We start from the raw sequence: 15889 nt of genomic DNA, 5'->3' as shown, positions 1-15889 counted from the left end.
CAGAGACAGAGAACGATTCCATCTCCTTTGGGAATGAAATGGCCTTTCCACAATCCGTTTTTTAAGTCAGGTTTATTGAGATAAAATTTACACTCAACCAAATTCACCTTTCTTCAGCGTACAGTTCTATGAATTTTGACAAACCTGTACATCACTGTCACCAAGGTTAAAAGTTCTCATACCAGTTTCTCTGTGCCCCTTTGTAGTAAATTCCCTCCTCTCACCCTCAGCTCCTAAGCCACCACAGATCTGTTCCCCTCCCTATAGGACATTTTCCAGATGTCCTGTAGATGGAATCACACAGTATGTAGCCATTCTTAATTTATTCTGAGCTGTATTTAGGAAAGCAATTTTGGTTAAGTTCATTTTCACCTATAGTAATTTTTGGTCGGTTCACATGTGTTTTCCGGGTATTGCCGACCATTATATTTATATATCTCATTTCCTTTTGTGGTTGCAACAAGCATTTCCATCATCAGGACGGTATGGAGGCAGGGAGGTCCAAGTGAAAGGGTACCTTTGTAAAAAAGTAGACTCTTGCTAAATTACATTCACTTTTTAGTCTCATTTGCCAGTACATAAAAGGTTTGTTAAAATTCAGCTAGTAAATTTTCATTTTTGCTGGAGCTGGGGATTGAACTCAGGACCTTGCACAAGCTAGGCAAATGCTACACCTCCAGCCCTTTACAACTACTAAATTCATAAAAGGAACATCTATATAGGTATCACTTTCTAGAAATTATGTAATGGTGGAAACAGTCCTCAATAATTAGTTTTCAAAATATTCTCTCCATAGAATGAGTTCCTTTAGAAAAGCAGTTACTTTCTCACTCCTTGTTAAAAATAGAAGCTTTTAGTGGGCTGTGGTGGCACACACCTATAATCCCAGCAGCTGGGGAGGCTGAGGCGGGAGAATTGCAAGTTCAAAGCCAGCCTTAGCAACCAGTGAGGCCCTAAGCAATTTAGGGAGATCTTATCTCAAAATAAAATATGTTTAAAAACGACTGGGGATGTTGTTCAGTGGTTAAGTGCCCTGGGTTCAATCCCTGTTACAAAAAAAAAAAAGAAGAAGAAGCAGCTTTTTCTTATAGGAAAAGATTAATTAACAGGAAGGAGGTTAAAGAGAGGGCTCTATCATTTTCAGTTGGGCTTGCTTTATTATATTATCTTCAGTCTGTGGTTTAGTCTTTCTTCATTTTATAAGAACCATTTGATAATATTTAACCACACACAGATAATGCAGTTAAGCAAACTACCACAAACTTAAAATGAGTTATTCCCACTTTTCCCTCAGGGTATCTGGTGTGTTGAGCTGATTTTGGACCAGATTGAGACTGTCAGCCATTCTGATTGGTCAGTACCTCATCAACAGGTTTGTTTTTGTTTTTCTTCTATTTTTTGTAATGCTGGAGATCAAATTCAGGGTCATGCACATACTAGGCAAGTGCTCTACCACTGAGTTACATCCCACAACCCTTGTTTCATTCTTTCTTTCTTTATTTATTTATTTTGGGGAGTGGGTACTGAGGATTGAACTCAGGGACACTCAACCACTGAGCCACATCCCCAGCCCTATTTTTGTATTTTATTTAGAGACAGGGTCTCACTGAGTTGCTTAGTGCCTCCCTGTTGCTGAGGCTAGTTTTGAACCTGTGATCCTCCTGTCTCAGCCTCCCAAGCCACATTCTTTATTTTTTTTAATACCCCTAATAAATGGCAGATATGCTAATTATCTGTATAGTACCTAAACTAAATTATTTGTATACTACATAAACTAAATCTCATATTAAGCCCTATGTAAATATTACCACAGTTAATTTTTTAAAAATATTTTTTAGTTATAGATGGACACAATATCTTTATTTTGTTTATTTATTTTTATGTGGTGCTGAGGATCGAACCCAGTGCCTCCTATGTGTGAGGCAGGCGTTCTGCCGATGAGCCACAGCCCTAGCCCCAAAAACTAATTTTTTATCCTTTATTTTTGGTACTCTCTATCTATCTTTGGGCTGGGTTTGTAGCTCAGTGGTAGAGCACTTACTTAGCATATGTGAGGCATTGGGTTTGATTCTCAGCCCCGCATATAAATAAGCAAAATAAAGGTCAATTGACAACAGAGTCACTAAATTGTTGAGGCTGGCCTTGAACTTGGAATCCTCCTGCTTCAGCCTCCTGAGTCCCTGGAATTATAGCTCTGTGCTGCCACACCTGGCACAAAAACTAATTTAAAAAACGATAATTGCCAGGTGAGGTGGTACATGCCTGTAATCCCAGAGGCTAGGGAGGCTAAGGTAGGAGAAGTGCGAGTGGTATATATGTATCTCCCCTGTGATGACATTAGGGGTGAGGGCTTTGGGAGGTATTTAGGACATGAAGGTGTCGTGTAATCTCTCATGCATGGGAGTAGTTCCCATTGGAAAAGAGACATGATTTTTCTTCCTGCCACATGAGGATACAATGAGAAGATGATCATCTGTGAAATAAGAGGAAGGCCTTCATCAAGAACCCAACCACACGGAAACCTTGATCTCAGACTCCCAAACTCCAGAACTGTGCAAACTAAACATTTGTTTAAACCACCAGACTATGACTTATGTTACCAATGAAGTATTTTTTGTATCCATGTTTTTGATCACTAGTGAATTCTATCTATGTTATTTATTTCTATTAAAAAATTATGTAACATTTTCTATTGCTCTCACATTTCTGGTTATTTGTTTATTTTCTTTCATATATTTTGGCCTTACGTTTTTTAAAGTGACTGATTTCACTACTACTAGATTTTCATTATATACCTTTACTATTTTTTTAATATTTTATTTTTTAGTTATAGGTGGACATGTATTTATTTAGTTATTTTTATGTGGTGCTGAGGATCGAACCCAGTGCCTCACACATGGTAGGCCAGTGCTCTACCTCTGAGCTACAATCCCAGCCCAAATACCTTTACTATTACAATATTTACTATGAAATTTATCTTATTGGATACAATATAAGCAATCACTGTTTCTTTTCTTTTCCTTACTGGGAATTGAACCCAGGGATGCTTTACCACTGAGCCACATTCCCAGCTCTTTTTATTTTTTTATTTTATTTTATTTTATTTTTTAGTATTTTATTTTTCAGTTTTTGGTGGACACAACATCTTTACTTTTATGTGGTGCTGAGGATCGAACCCAGTGCCCCGCGCATGCCAGGCGAGCACGTTACCGCTTGAGCCACATCCCCAGCTTTTTTTTTTTTAGTATTTTATTATCTTTTTATTTTTTATTTTGAGACAGGGTCTCACTAAATCACTTAGGGCTTCACTGAATTGCTGAGTTGCCTCAAACTTGCAATCCTTCTGCCTTAGACTCCTGAATCGCTGGAATTACAGGCATGTATCACCATGTCCAGCTAATCACTGCTTCTTTAACATTTGTTCTAACACAAAGCAAACATAGATCACACCTCCATTTTAATGTTTTTTTTGTCTTAAGTATTTTACCACTTCTTGTAATAGTTGGACTTAGTTTTTTTTTTTTTTCTTTTTTAAAGGTAAGTAGAGCCTGTTTACATTTAAAAATAATTGTTAGTAAAAGTTTATAAAATTAATGCTTAATTGACTTTTCAGATTCTTCACAAGTTAAGTGTATACATACATATGTGTATAAAGAGAGACATATGTAATTTGATCTGTAAACTTGGTATTATACAATATGAATTAAATTGGATTGATTTTGCTTTTTTTTTTCTATCAGGGAAGACACTTTCTCATGTCAGCTTTCTCTCAATTCCTTAGAATAGGATAGTCCCAAATTAACTTCAAACAAAGTATTCCTATAGATAATGGGAATGTCAATTAACAAGAAGAATCTAATGAACATAGGTAAATACCTACAAATATTAAGGTTTTCATCATGATACAATCCTGTGCCACAATCATTCATAGTAATTCATCTCCCTTCACATTTGGCAATGACGTCCTACAAGTGAACTTGCTGATAATTAGCAAAATTACAAAATGAACCAAGGTCATTTAATCAAGAATCACAACAACAAAGGAACCCACGGAATGCAGGTCAAGGCAAGAGGCTACAGCTGGCCAGATATGATTACCATTTACCTAATTTTCATTTAGGAATTTGCTACAACAAATAAGATAAGTATCTTCTCTGAGTTAATAGAAAAGAAAAGAACAAGTCAACAGGTATTACCTATCATTATTCATTACCTATTAATATTCATGAAATAAAAATGTGTCCTGAATGATCTAAAAGAAAAAAATATTAATTATTTTCAAGGTTCACAGTAGAAGTTTTATGCTGTCAACTTCTTTTCAGGAGAAACCATACATCAACAAATTTTTTTCAAATGCAATGTTGAGATGAAATGGAAAATCAAACCCACAGCCCAAAAGTTGTATAAGACAATCCTCCTTAGCATCAGGCAAAGAAGTGCTGTTCCCCTCTTATATACCATTCTATTTTAACAGGTGATTCAACTGGTCCTGTAGATCTGATGACTGTTCAACACTAGAAATTAGAATAGAGAAAGGGTTTATCTGAGATGGGCAATAAAGATTTTCTTTGTATAATCTTTTTATTCTTTAATGAATAAATATTGTTACAGATAAATCAAAATTCATATTGGTCCCCTTGTGGGACCAATACCAATACTTCTAGGTGTATGTGCTGCCATACCACAGATACCTAGAAGTGTTTCCTTTAATAACTAGATGTAGTGACATGTACCTGTAGTCCCAGCTTCTTAGAAGGCTGAGGCAGGAGGATCACTTGAGCCCAGGAATTTGAGGCCAGCCTGGGCAACATAGTGAGAACCCATCTCAAGGGGAAAAAAATGTTGAAGCTTTTAAGAAAGGTTTGCAAAACCATCTAGTGCTGGTCACACAACTATAATCCCAGCTACTCAGGAGGCTAAGACAGGAAGATCACAAGTTCAAGGTGAGACCAGGTAACTTAGGAAGATTTGTCTCAAAATAAAATAAAAAGGACCGGGGATGTAGTTTGGTAGTACAGCACTCACCTAGCACACAGGAGGCCTTGGTTTCAATCTCCAATATCACACAAACAAACAAAAAAAGCCAATCTATTTAATGACTTTAGCACTTTTACTCTACTTAATGAATACCAATGTAAAAGGGTTTGTTTTTTTTTAATTCCTTAAAGTTGGGTCTATACCCTGTAATTTTTAGAATGCCCTTACTAGCAGTGAATTGAGTTACTATATGCCTTTGAAAATTTCCGTTGTTGTTTGTAGTACAGGGGATTAAATGCAGGATCTCACACATGCTAGGCAAGTGTTCTACCACTGAGCTAGATCCCCAGACCTGAAATACACTGGTTTTGTTTTTGTTTTTATTTTTTGGTAATGGGGATTAAGCCCAGGGGCACTTTCCCACTGAGCTATATTCCTAGCCATTTTTCATTTTTTATTTTGAGACAGGATCTTGCTAAATTGCTTAGGGTCTTACTCAACTGCTAAGCCTGGCCAAAGGCATGTGCTGCCACACCACAGATATACTGTGATCTTTAAGTCCTAAATGAGCTATCTCAGAGCATGCCAATTTAAGGGCATATGTCAACCAGAATTTTACACTGATCCTGGGTAAAGCAGTACAATTCTCCAGCCTGCTTTAATTGGTCCCCCACTCCCCGCTTTTGGAATTACTTACTTCTTCTGAATAGCTTCTTGCCTAAAATAGAAAATGAAAGAGGAAAATAAACATAAGAAAACCTGGTGAATTAGTAGAAGTTATTTATGATATATACAGATATATACAGGCAGAACAAATTTCCAGCTCTATATTTCACACTCTATATTTCTGTCCATCCTCTCCAAAGATTATTATAAGGGATTCTTATCTGAGTGCAGAGCTGCTAAAAAAAATGGATTCTAAAAAACAAATGCCAAATGTTTTCTCTGATATAAGGTGGGAGACTCAAAGTGGAATAGGAAGGGAGAGCATGGGAGGATGATTATTTCTAGGTAGGGAAGAAGGGTGGGAGGGAAAGGGAGGGGGAAGGGGAATAGCAAGGATGGGGGAAGATGATGGTCATCATTATACAAAATATATGTAAGAAGATTTGAAATCAGTGTCAGTATACCTTATATACAGAGATATGAAAAATTGTGGTATATATGTATATTAAGAATTGTAATGCAAAAAAAAAGAGTACATGTACAATGGCATAATTTGGCGTGAACATAATTTATATTCAGAGTTACGAAAACTTGTGCTGTAATGGGTAATAATGAGTGTAATACATTCCACTATTGACATGTATGTAAAAAATTAAAAAAGAAAGAAATCCTCATCTCCCCTGTGATGACATTAGGGGTGAGGGCTTTGGGAGGTATTTAGGACATGAAGGTGTCGTGTAATCTCTCATGCATGGGAGTAGTTCCCATTGGAAAAGAGACATGATTTTTCTTCCTGCCACATGAGGATACAATGAGAAGATGATCATCTGTGAAATAAGAGGAAGGCCTTCATCAAGAACCCAACCACACGGAAACCTTGATCTCAGACTCCCAGACTCCAGAACTGTGCAAACTAAACATTTGTTTAAACCACCAGACTATGGTATTCTACCACAGCAGTCTAAACAAAGACACCACATCTTACCCCATCTCCTTTAAACTGTCTGACTTTAGAAAACCTAACCTCTGAAACCCTGATTATGCCACCAAATCTTTTACAATGCATTATAAAAATGAGAAATATATAAACATATCATACAGATTAATATAACCACAGAGGAGGTCAGAAATGATCAATAGAAAAAGAGAAGAATTCCTTTCACAGGACTCTTGAAGCAGTTGCCACAAAGTTCTTCCATGGATCTATGTCCCTTCCTATAAAATAATAATACTGTTTATAATAATAATTACCATCAATCAGTGTTACTATAGTAAGTAAAGGGCAGTTGTTGAATAAACTTTAGGTCCTTGCAGATGATAATTTCCTAAGAACATTAATGCCCTTTTCCTATTCTACCAATGAAGCTGCATTTTAGTGTCTTTGTGGGGGTGATGGGGAGGGGGATCTGGACATCTCTTCTCCCACAGCAAAACTCCCTTCATACTACTGAGGAATTCATAAACAGCTGCTAAATTGAGCAGCTCACTCAAACTTCCACATCACCCTAACATTTCATAAAATGATTTCAAAAGAAATGCTCAGAAATATCAAAAGTAATTTTGATATTTCTAAAAATGATTTTTTATGTTCTTTTTCATGCTTTTCTGTAATTTCTTATTTATCTATAATGCAAAAATTATGTTTTCATAAGGGGAAAGGTTTTTATTAAAAGTCAAGTTATGTACATTAAAAAAAAAAAAAAAGATGGATTCTAGGGCTGGGACTGTAGCTCAGTGGCAGAGAGCTTGCCTAGCATGTGTGAGGCACTGGGTTTGATTCTCAGTACTTCATAAAAAAAAAAGAACTAAACAAATAAAGACATGCTGTCTATCTACAACTATTAAAAAAAAAAAAAGGTGGATTCTAAACTAAAGAGGTAACAGTACTCTCCAGAATGAGGGAGTGGTCCAACAAACCAGAAGAATGGCTCAAATTCAGCAGCTGGTTCCATGTAACATGTGGATTGTAGGACAAGATTCCCATTACACTTGATTCCCTGGTAAAGGAGCAGTTACCACAGGGGAGACACTGGGCACAGTTGACAAATACCAGGTGCTAAGCACAGTGCCAGCATAGTCCTGGTATGGGCTCTGACATTATAGGATATCCCTCTGAGGAGTCCTCATATTAACAGAGGGAGGTTCACAAAAGGCGGCCCATGCTCCTGATCTCACCCTCTAACTCAGCTTCTAAAATGTCAGGCCTCTCTCCACAGAGGAATTTCATCCTTGACCAACCTCACCTTCACTCCCAACCCTGCCTCCATGGGGAAAATGTGCTGAAGCACAGAAGAAATGAAAGCAGGCTATAGACAATTTTGCCGCAAGCAGTTGCTAGAAAGGGAATACTCACTGATACTGAAGATGTGTTGTTATTATTGCCATTTTCCTTAAGCTCTGCATAAAAAGAGAAAGAAGCAGAATATTCCACTTCCTGGTAGCCACACAAACTATGTATCTAAACCCAATCCATATAAAAAGAGAAAGAAGCAGAATATTCCACTTCCTGGTAGCCACACAAACTATGTATCTAAACCCAAATCATACAAGAAATTATTTCTTACGTCTTCGGAGTGCAAGATGGCATCTTCCTGTAGTACCATGTTTCGAGCTGCCTGACCCAGCAGCTGGAAGACAAGAATAAAATGGTAATGATCAAAAGTTCCAAACTTCCTGCAATTTTCTCTGTGCAGCTGTTTCACCACCATCCTCTCCCTCCTGCCCTCCTCCATCGAACACAACCACAAATGTTCATAATATAATGGAGAAGAACTTTCCATTTGTTCGTATTGCAAATTCATTTCATTGGCACTGTGGCAGTTCTGGCATGGGCTTGACATCTGTCCAAAAGCCACCTCCTGAGAATCTGAATGCTCCAAGACCACAGGGCATTCTGCATAGCTTATTCATCAAGTGTCAAGAGAAATCAGCACGAAACCTTTGTCTCCGTAAGTCCAGTGACAGAACTTGACTTCTGATTCTTTCTTTCTTTCTTTCTTTTTTTTTTTATGGAACTGGGAATTGAACTCGGGGCACTCAACCACTGAGCCACATCCCCAACCCTATTTTGTATTTTATTTGGAGACAGTGTCTCACAAAGTTGCTTAGCACCTCACTTTTGCTGAGGCTGGCTTTGAACCTCACTATCCTCCTGCCTCCACCTCCCTAGCCACTGGGATTACAGGTGTGTGCCACTGCGCATGGCTCTGACTTGATTCTTTAAAAGCAAATTTGGAATCTGTGGTAGTTTGAGAGTAGTGAGGTAGCAGGAGTTGAGGCTAGGCTGGAAAAGACAGGGGGAATGGATCTGTCTAGAAATGCAACTCAGTGCTGGAACTCTTACCTAGCGTACAAGCCTAGCACCACCAAAAAGAAAAAAGGAAGACAATAAAAAGGATGGGGAGGGGGTCCTGAAAAGAAGCTCCAAGCTTAGAGTGGGAACCACTACATGGAAGATGCCAGATGGGGTTGGAGAAGAAAAGCAAGGAGAAATGTGGAGGCAGATTTTAATGAGTTCACGGATAGCTGGGCCCTGGGACCAAGAGAGAAAAGCTGAGCTTGGCCTCAGCTGGATGGCCTGAGGTCACAGCAAAGCTGACTGAATTGACACTGAGAGGCAAGCAGAGATCAACTAAGATTTCTGGCCTCATGGTGTACCCTGCTCCCAGCATCCTAAGTCCGGTCCCGTAAAGGTGTAATGTGCATCCTATCAGCCCTCCCTGCTCCCCTAGGGCAGACAGTCTGGTGAAAATGGAGCTGATTTCAAATTAACCAGGAACATTAGTATTGCTGTAGTTCCCAGATTCCTTCTCCCAGGAAAACTTTTATTTATTTTTCTTTTCAGTTTAAGTTTTAAAATTAGTAAATCTTTATGTACTTCTGAAGTCTGAACAATAAAATAAAAACCTTCCATCTCTGTCCCTCCCCCACCCTCCATGCATGGCTATTTTTATTAGTTTTTCGTTTAACTTTCCATTGTTCCATTTTAAAACAAGGACAGTTGTATAATTGTCCCTTGGTATCTGCAGATGATTGTTTCCCGGCCCCAGTGGATACCAAACTCTGTAGAGCTCAAGTCCATTATTTAAAATGCCACCGGGGTGGGTGGGCAGTGAAGAATGAAGGAACTTTGGATTGGGGGGGGAGTGAGGGGAGGGGTGGCGCTGCGGGGATGGGAAGGGTGGCAGAATGAGACAGACATTATTACTCTATATACGTGTATGATTACACTACTGGTGTGACTCAATACCATGTACAGCCAGAGGAATAAGAAGTTATGCTCCATTTGTGTACAGTGTATCAAAATGCATTCTACTGTTATGTATAGCTAATTAGAACAAAATTTTTTTAAAGTGTTGCTACCAAAACAAAACAACAACAACAACAACAACAACAAAAAAAAAACTTTAGGTATACGTGGGCCTGAGCCACTTCATCACAGGCAGATATGCGCTTTCCACTCTGTTCCCTGACAGTTGGAAATACTTCTGGGTCCAGATAAGAAACAGATGCATTACATGTCAAAAAAAAAAAAAAAAAAAAGCCACAATATTTGCTTATAATCTATACTCATTTTCCTGTACCCTTTAAATCATCTCCAACTTACTTATAATATACAATACAATATAAATGCTATGCAATCAGTTACACTGTATTGTTTAGGGAATCATGACAAGGGGAAAAAATCTGCACATGTTCAGTACAGGCACAAACATCACAGACGTAACTACATTTTCAATCTGCAGTTGATTGAATCTGTGGATATAGAACCTGTAGATATAGAGAGCCAACAATATGTATTTACTCCCTCCCAGTTTTTACTTAAAATGTAACGTACTATATGTATTCTTCCACACCCTGCTGTTTTCATGTCATAATACAACCCTCACATTGATCTGCAGCAACATATATTGAATGTCCTTCATTCTTTTACAACTACAAGTACCACACTATCAGTCTTTGGGGTTGTTTCTAGTCTTTTTTTTTTTTTTTTTTTTGGTATCGGGAATTGAACTCAGAGGTACTTGACCACTGAGCCACATCCCCAGCCCTATTTTGTACTTTATTTAGAGACAGAGTTTCACTGAGTTGCTTAACACCTTGCCATTGCTGAGGCTGGCTTTGAAGTCACGCCTCCTACACCCAGCTGTTTCCAGTCTTTTGCTATTGAAAGAAGTGTTACAAGGAACTCTTATGTATATCTGCATTTTTGCTAGCTTACCTTTGGGACAGACTCATAGAATCATGATTATTATATGTAGTTTTGCTACAATATTACCAAATCCCCTCCACCAGGGTTGTGCCACTTTGCATTCCCACCAATAATGTATGAAAGTGTGTGTTCCACTCCTATGGCCACTATTTTCTATTTTTTTTCAATGCTATGGATTGAACCCAGGATCTTGCCCGAGCTAGGCATGTACTATACCATTGAGTGATGCTGCCATATCCCTACAGTCACCTTTTCTTGGGGGTTGGGGGATTGAACCCAGGACCTTATGCATGCGAGGCAAGCACTGTACCAACTGAGCTATATCCCCAACCCCTCTACAGCCACTTTAAAGTAACACAATTCAGACTCCTATAGATGGGGGATAGTGAGTGACAAACTAATTGCATAAAGAAAGGATATTAATAAAATGTTATTCATTCAACAAATATTTTTTGAGTACTTAGAATATATCAGTTCTCTGAATAAGAGTAATAAGGGGGCTCACAATTTTGGAGGGGCAACAGAGTCATAGGCACTAAAATATCTTGAGGGAAGTATTGACAGGGGTACTTAAGCAGTGGGTACTTAAGGAGCATGTGGGAGCAGGGATGTCCAGCTTATTAGGAGGGTAGCTATTCAGGGAGGGCTTCCTAAAGAAGCAATTTCTAAGCTGAGATGTAAAGGTTAGGATTTAGACTCATTTTACATGTAATTTTTCAGAAAAATAGAATTATTAGATTTACTATTTTAGAAGTGTGGTAAGCAGAATGGACTGGAGGCAGGAAGATATAGACAGACAGAATGGTTAAGAGGACATGACAGGACTTCAGACAAGCAATAAACACAGAATGTGAAAAAGGGGGATTTGAGAAACATTTAGAAGATAGATGTGATGGAACGTGCAACTGCCTGGAATGCAGGGGCTGTCGCAATGCAGGGCCAAGGCCTTATCCTTGATGACCAGATGTACTTACTAGCACTCTGCATCATTTTCTTACATAAACCAACAACACATCTATCATCTAAGACTTCCAGCTTTGCCTTCTTTAAAATGGAACATCTTGAATATACCTGAAAAAAAAACAATCTGAGCACGGAAACTCAATAAGTTTGTTTTAGCTACTCATCTGCAACAAGTATTTCTGATTCTTCATCTTAGTTTTTTTAATAATTATTTTTTTAGCTTTAGGTGGACATAATATCTTTATTTTTTATTTTTATATGGTGCTGAGGATCGAACCCAGTGCCTTATGCATGCCAGGTGAGCGATCTACTACTTGAGCCATATCCCCAACCCCATCTTCATCTTAGTTTTCATAGCAATAGCAGCTCTATTTTTTTCATATGATTACATTCAATTATGTAGCTGCAATAACAAGTATAAGGGACACACACAGTTCAGGAAAAACACAATGGATCCTCACTAAGCATATGACTCAGCTGGATAGGACAGGTGTGTGAGAATAGCATATTAGTGACAAGCACTCCTGTGCTGTAGGCCTAAGTGGGCACCTGTCTCCTCACTTCCTGCTCCTGGCACACTGGACTCCCTACATTCCTTATACTCACCCTCACCTCAAGGCCTCTGCATTTGACATTTTGCTCCAGATATCCACATGGCTTGCTCCCACACTTCATTCCATTGTCTGCTCAAATGTCACCTCCCCAGAGGCCCTTTCCTGACCACCCTGCTGAAGGTAAACCCTTTCATCATTCTCTATTCTCAGATTTAGTCTTATTCATAGCATCTACCACCTCTTGATTTTTTGTGTGTTTCATTTATTGTCTGTCTCTTCTAAGTATAGGAATTTCGTTTTGTTTATCCCTTGCACCTAGAACAGCTCCTGGCATATAGCAGGAACTCTTTGTTAATAAATATTTGTTAAATGAATGCTGTGGAATGAGTGTTTTACAAGTGCAAATTGTCAATTAAACAAATAGCTATGTGGAGACTGCTGAAGCAATCTCTATGGATTAGAAGGGACTGAAAATCAGAAAGACACTCCAATAACCTCATAGGCTAATAAAGGAAATGGTAAAAGTACAGAAAAGGCAACATGGTATAAGTGTCATGTAAGAGATTCAGTACAGGCTGAGGCTGTAGCTCAGTAGGAGGCATTAAGTTAGATCCTCAGCACCAGATAAAAATAAATAAAGAAAATAAAGGTATTGTGTCCATCTACAACTAAAAATATTTTTTTTAAAAAAAGAGAGAGAGACAGATTCAGTACAAAGTTCAGAGAATTGAGAGATGATGTATTAATCCTATCTCAGAAAGCCGGCTATATTTTAGTTTAGCTCAATCCACACATTTAATTTATGAACACAAATCTAAATATCCCTCAGCAGAATCCCATGTGAAAAATACATAAGGGGAAGAATGCAAAGATGAGGGCAGTCAATGATGGCACAGTAACTTTTTGATCACTTAATTGAGCTAATAACATGAAAGGCAGTATTTATGAGCCTAGGACCAGGTTTGAATCCTAGCTGGTATGACCCAAAACAATTTAAAATACTCTCTGTATCTTCTATGTAAGAAAAGTACCTTCTTTTTCAATAATTATATTTTTACAATCAATATAACATCTTAATGATTTAAGTTAAATAAAACATAGCAGTGTCCAGCATACAGAAAATGCTCAATAAATGTTAAGTTTATTATGATTTTCAATAATACCTGTGGTTAACTATGAACATTATCAATTTTTAAGTTTTATACATATTTTTATTTTTGTCATGCTGGGGATCAAACCCAGGGCCTCATATATGCTGGGCAAGTACTCTACCACTAAGCCACATCCCTAGTCCTATACATATTTGTACCATGTTTCTCCCCAAAAAACAATTCTAGACGATTTATACCAAATTATATGTATTTGTATGTATACACACACACACAATTTTCTTTTTTAAAAAAGAAAAGGAATCTAAAAGACATGAAAAACAGAAGGAATTAAACATGTAAGCACCTTCTCATATAGTTGTTTTGTTGATTGGTTGGTTGTGTGAAGCCATTCTCAGTAAAGCTAAGGGCATAACATTTGGACTGGAGATTTGGCTCTCAGTAGTAGAGTGCTTGCCTAGCATGCCTGAGGCCTTGGGGTTCATCGGGCAAGCACGCACGCGCGCACACACACACACACACGCACATACACACACACACACACACACACCATTTTAAAGAAGGCGGGCTGGGGATGTGGCTCAAGCTGTAGCGCGCTCGCCTGGCTTGCGTGAGGCCAGGGTTTGATCCTCAGCACCACATACAAACAAAGATGTTGCGTCCGCTGAAAACTAAAAAAAATAAATATTAAAAAAAAATTCTCTCTCTCTCTCTCTCTCTCACTCTCTCTCTAAAAAAAAAAAAAGCAAAACTGGAAATATTAGCTATATTAAATGTGTGATTGTTTTATCCAATAAAATGATGAACAAAATATGAACAAAAAAGAAAACAAAACAAAATGATGGGCATATGTTTTCACTTCTCTTGAATAAATACCTATGAGTGGAGAGGCTGGGTCACTGGACCCGTTTCATCATCCTTTCAGCAGTCCATGGGGACATATATTTTCATTTCTCCTGGGTGAATATCTAGTTCAATAGATAGGTCTGCTTGAAGGAGAGGCAGTGTATATAAATAAAGCTTTTTGGTGAGAGAAGCCATCAAATAATTCCATTCATGCAATAAGCCAGAAGATGGAGAGAGAAAACGAGGCAAAGGAGAAAGCTATTCTAAAACCAAACCAAACCCAGAAAACCAAGAATGTGATCAAAGAGACAAATCAGGAAGGAATAAATCCCTTGGCGATGCACAAAAGTGTGGAAGAAATCTGGGATGCTGATACAGAAATTCCGGGGCCGAATGGGCCCGATCTTCACTAGAGACAACCCCAAGTACAATTAAGGACTATTTTAAAAGCGCAGATTCTCATCACACCTTTCTTCGCTTTAAGCCGCTAGACCTACCCAGAGACTACACACCCCAGAATGCAACACGCGCCCTCCGAGGACCAGCCCCACCCCGGGAGACCAGTTCACAGCCTACACGCCCCAGGATGCAACGCGTCGACCGAACCCAACTACGAAAGACTGCCCGTTCCGGAGTGTGGGCCGGCAGCTTCCACTCCCAGCTCACCTCGGAGCTGCGGGACCCCTTGAGCACTTGCTTGGTGAGCGCGATCACGTCGGTACCACAGGTGTTCACTTTCTCAGTGAGAAGCCCCTTCACTGACTGACCAAATCGTGCTTGCGAATCCGGGGTTCCAGTCGCCATCCTAGCGAATGTCTTCGCCAATGATGGCGAGCCACCGGGGCCAAAACAGGCAAGCGTAAGGGAAAGAGGAGGCGTTTCCCCTCCACCCTATTGCGGGAAAAGGAAGAGACGCATGCGCCTAGCAGATGTTACTAACTAAACACATTTAAAATACTCAAATTGACAGCCTAAGGAAAACAAGGCCCAAGCAAACATCTCTTTTGGACATGGAGGATAACTTTAGTAAAATTGATGGTTTAGAATCAGAAGGCCTGAATTACAATCTCAGTTCTACCATTTAGCAGTTGCAAATGGCTCAACTGCTGCGTCTTATACTCTTCTTTTGTAAAACAGAAATAATAACGTTGAAGTTTCCGAAGAATTATGAAAATGAATTGATCATTTTCAGTTCAGCTTTTTATTTGTTTTGTTATTGTTGTTGTTTTCGGTACTGGGGATTGAACTTTGGCCACTCTACCACTTAGCTACATCCCCCCGCCCTTTTTATTTTGAAACAGAGTCTCACTGAGTTGCCCCGGCTGGCTTTGAATTTGCAGTCCTCCTGCCTCAGACTTCCCAGTTTCTGGGATTACAGGTGTGTGCCACCACCCCCATTTTAGCCACTTAACTTATATAACCATGAATTGGTTTATGTTTTAAAATTTTATATAAATAAAACAATACAGTATACATTCTTACCTGTGTGGCTTCTTCATACAGTATTATGCTCGTGAGATCCATCCATGTTCGTGCAAGTAGTTGTAGTTCATTCATTCTCA

The 15889-nt window shown here is 38.8% G+C and overlaps 1 protein-coding gene across 1 annotated transcript; it reads right to left on the bottom strand.

The window, feature by feature from the left end:
* Nucleotides 1-55: 55 nt before the first annotated feature.
* On the bottom strand, nt 56-15202 carry Borcs7 (BLOC-1 related complex subunit 7). The gene is made up of 5 exons (XM_046450011.2): nt 14994-15202; nt 8208-8270; nt 7997-8040; nt 5675-5695; nt 56-4514 (listed from the first exon to the last, which is right to left on the bottom strand). Exons 1-5 carry the CDS (start codon nt 15129-15131, stop codon nt 4463-4465), a joined length of 318 nt encoding a protein of 105 aa, XP_046305967.1. The 5' UTR covers nt 15132-15202; the 3' UTR covers nt 56-4462.
* Nucleotides 15203-15889: the final 687 nt, after the last annotated feature.

Source organism: Marmota monax, unplaced genomic scaffold (genome assembly GCF_021218885.2).
Source record: "Marmota monax isolate L192 unplaced genomic scaffold, Marmota_monax_Labrador192_F-V1.1 WCK01_AAM20220418_F8-fsc00004, whole genome shotgun sequence".
Taxonomy (NCBI): domain Eukaryota; kingdom Metazoa; phylum Chordata; class Mammalia; order Rodentia; family Sciuridae; genus Marmota; species Marmota monax.
The sequence above is the reverse complement of the archived record's forward strand: the minus strand, read 5'-3'. Positions and strand labels throughout refer to the sequence as shown.

Bases quoted from the DNA above. Each gene is read 5' to 3' on its own strand.
- Borcs7 (XM_046450011.2), bottom strand. From the start codon at position 15,131: ATGGCGACTGGAACCCCGGATTCGCAAGCACGATTTGGTCAGTCAGTG. The intron at 8,271-14,993 runs GTGAGCTGGGAG...CTTGTCTTCCAG, and splicing joins AGGGGTCCCGCAGCTCCGAG to CTGCTGGGTCAGGCAGCTCG. The intron at 8,041-8,207 runs GTAAGAAATAAT...CTTTTTATGCAG, and splicing joins CCATCTTGCACTCCGAAGAC to AGCTTAAGGAAAATGGCAAT.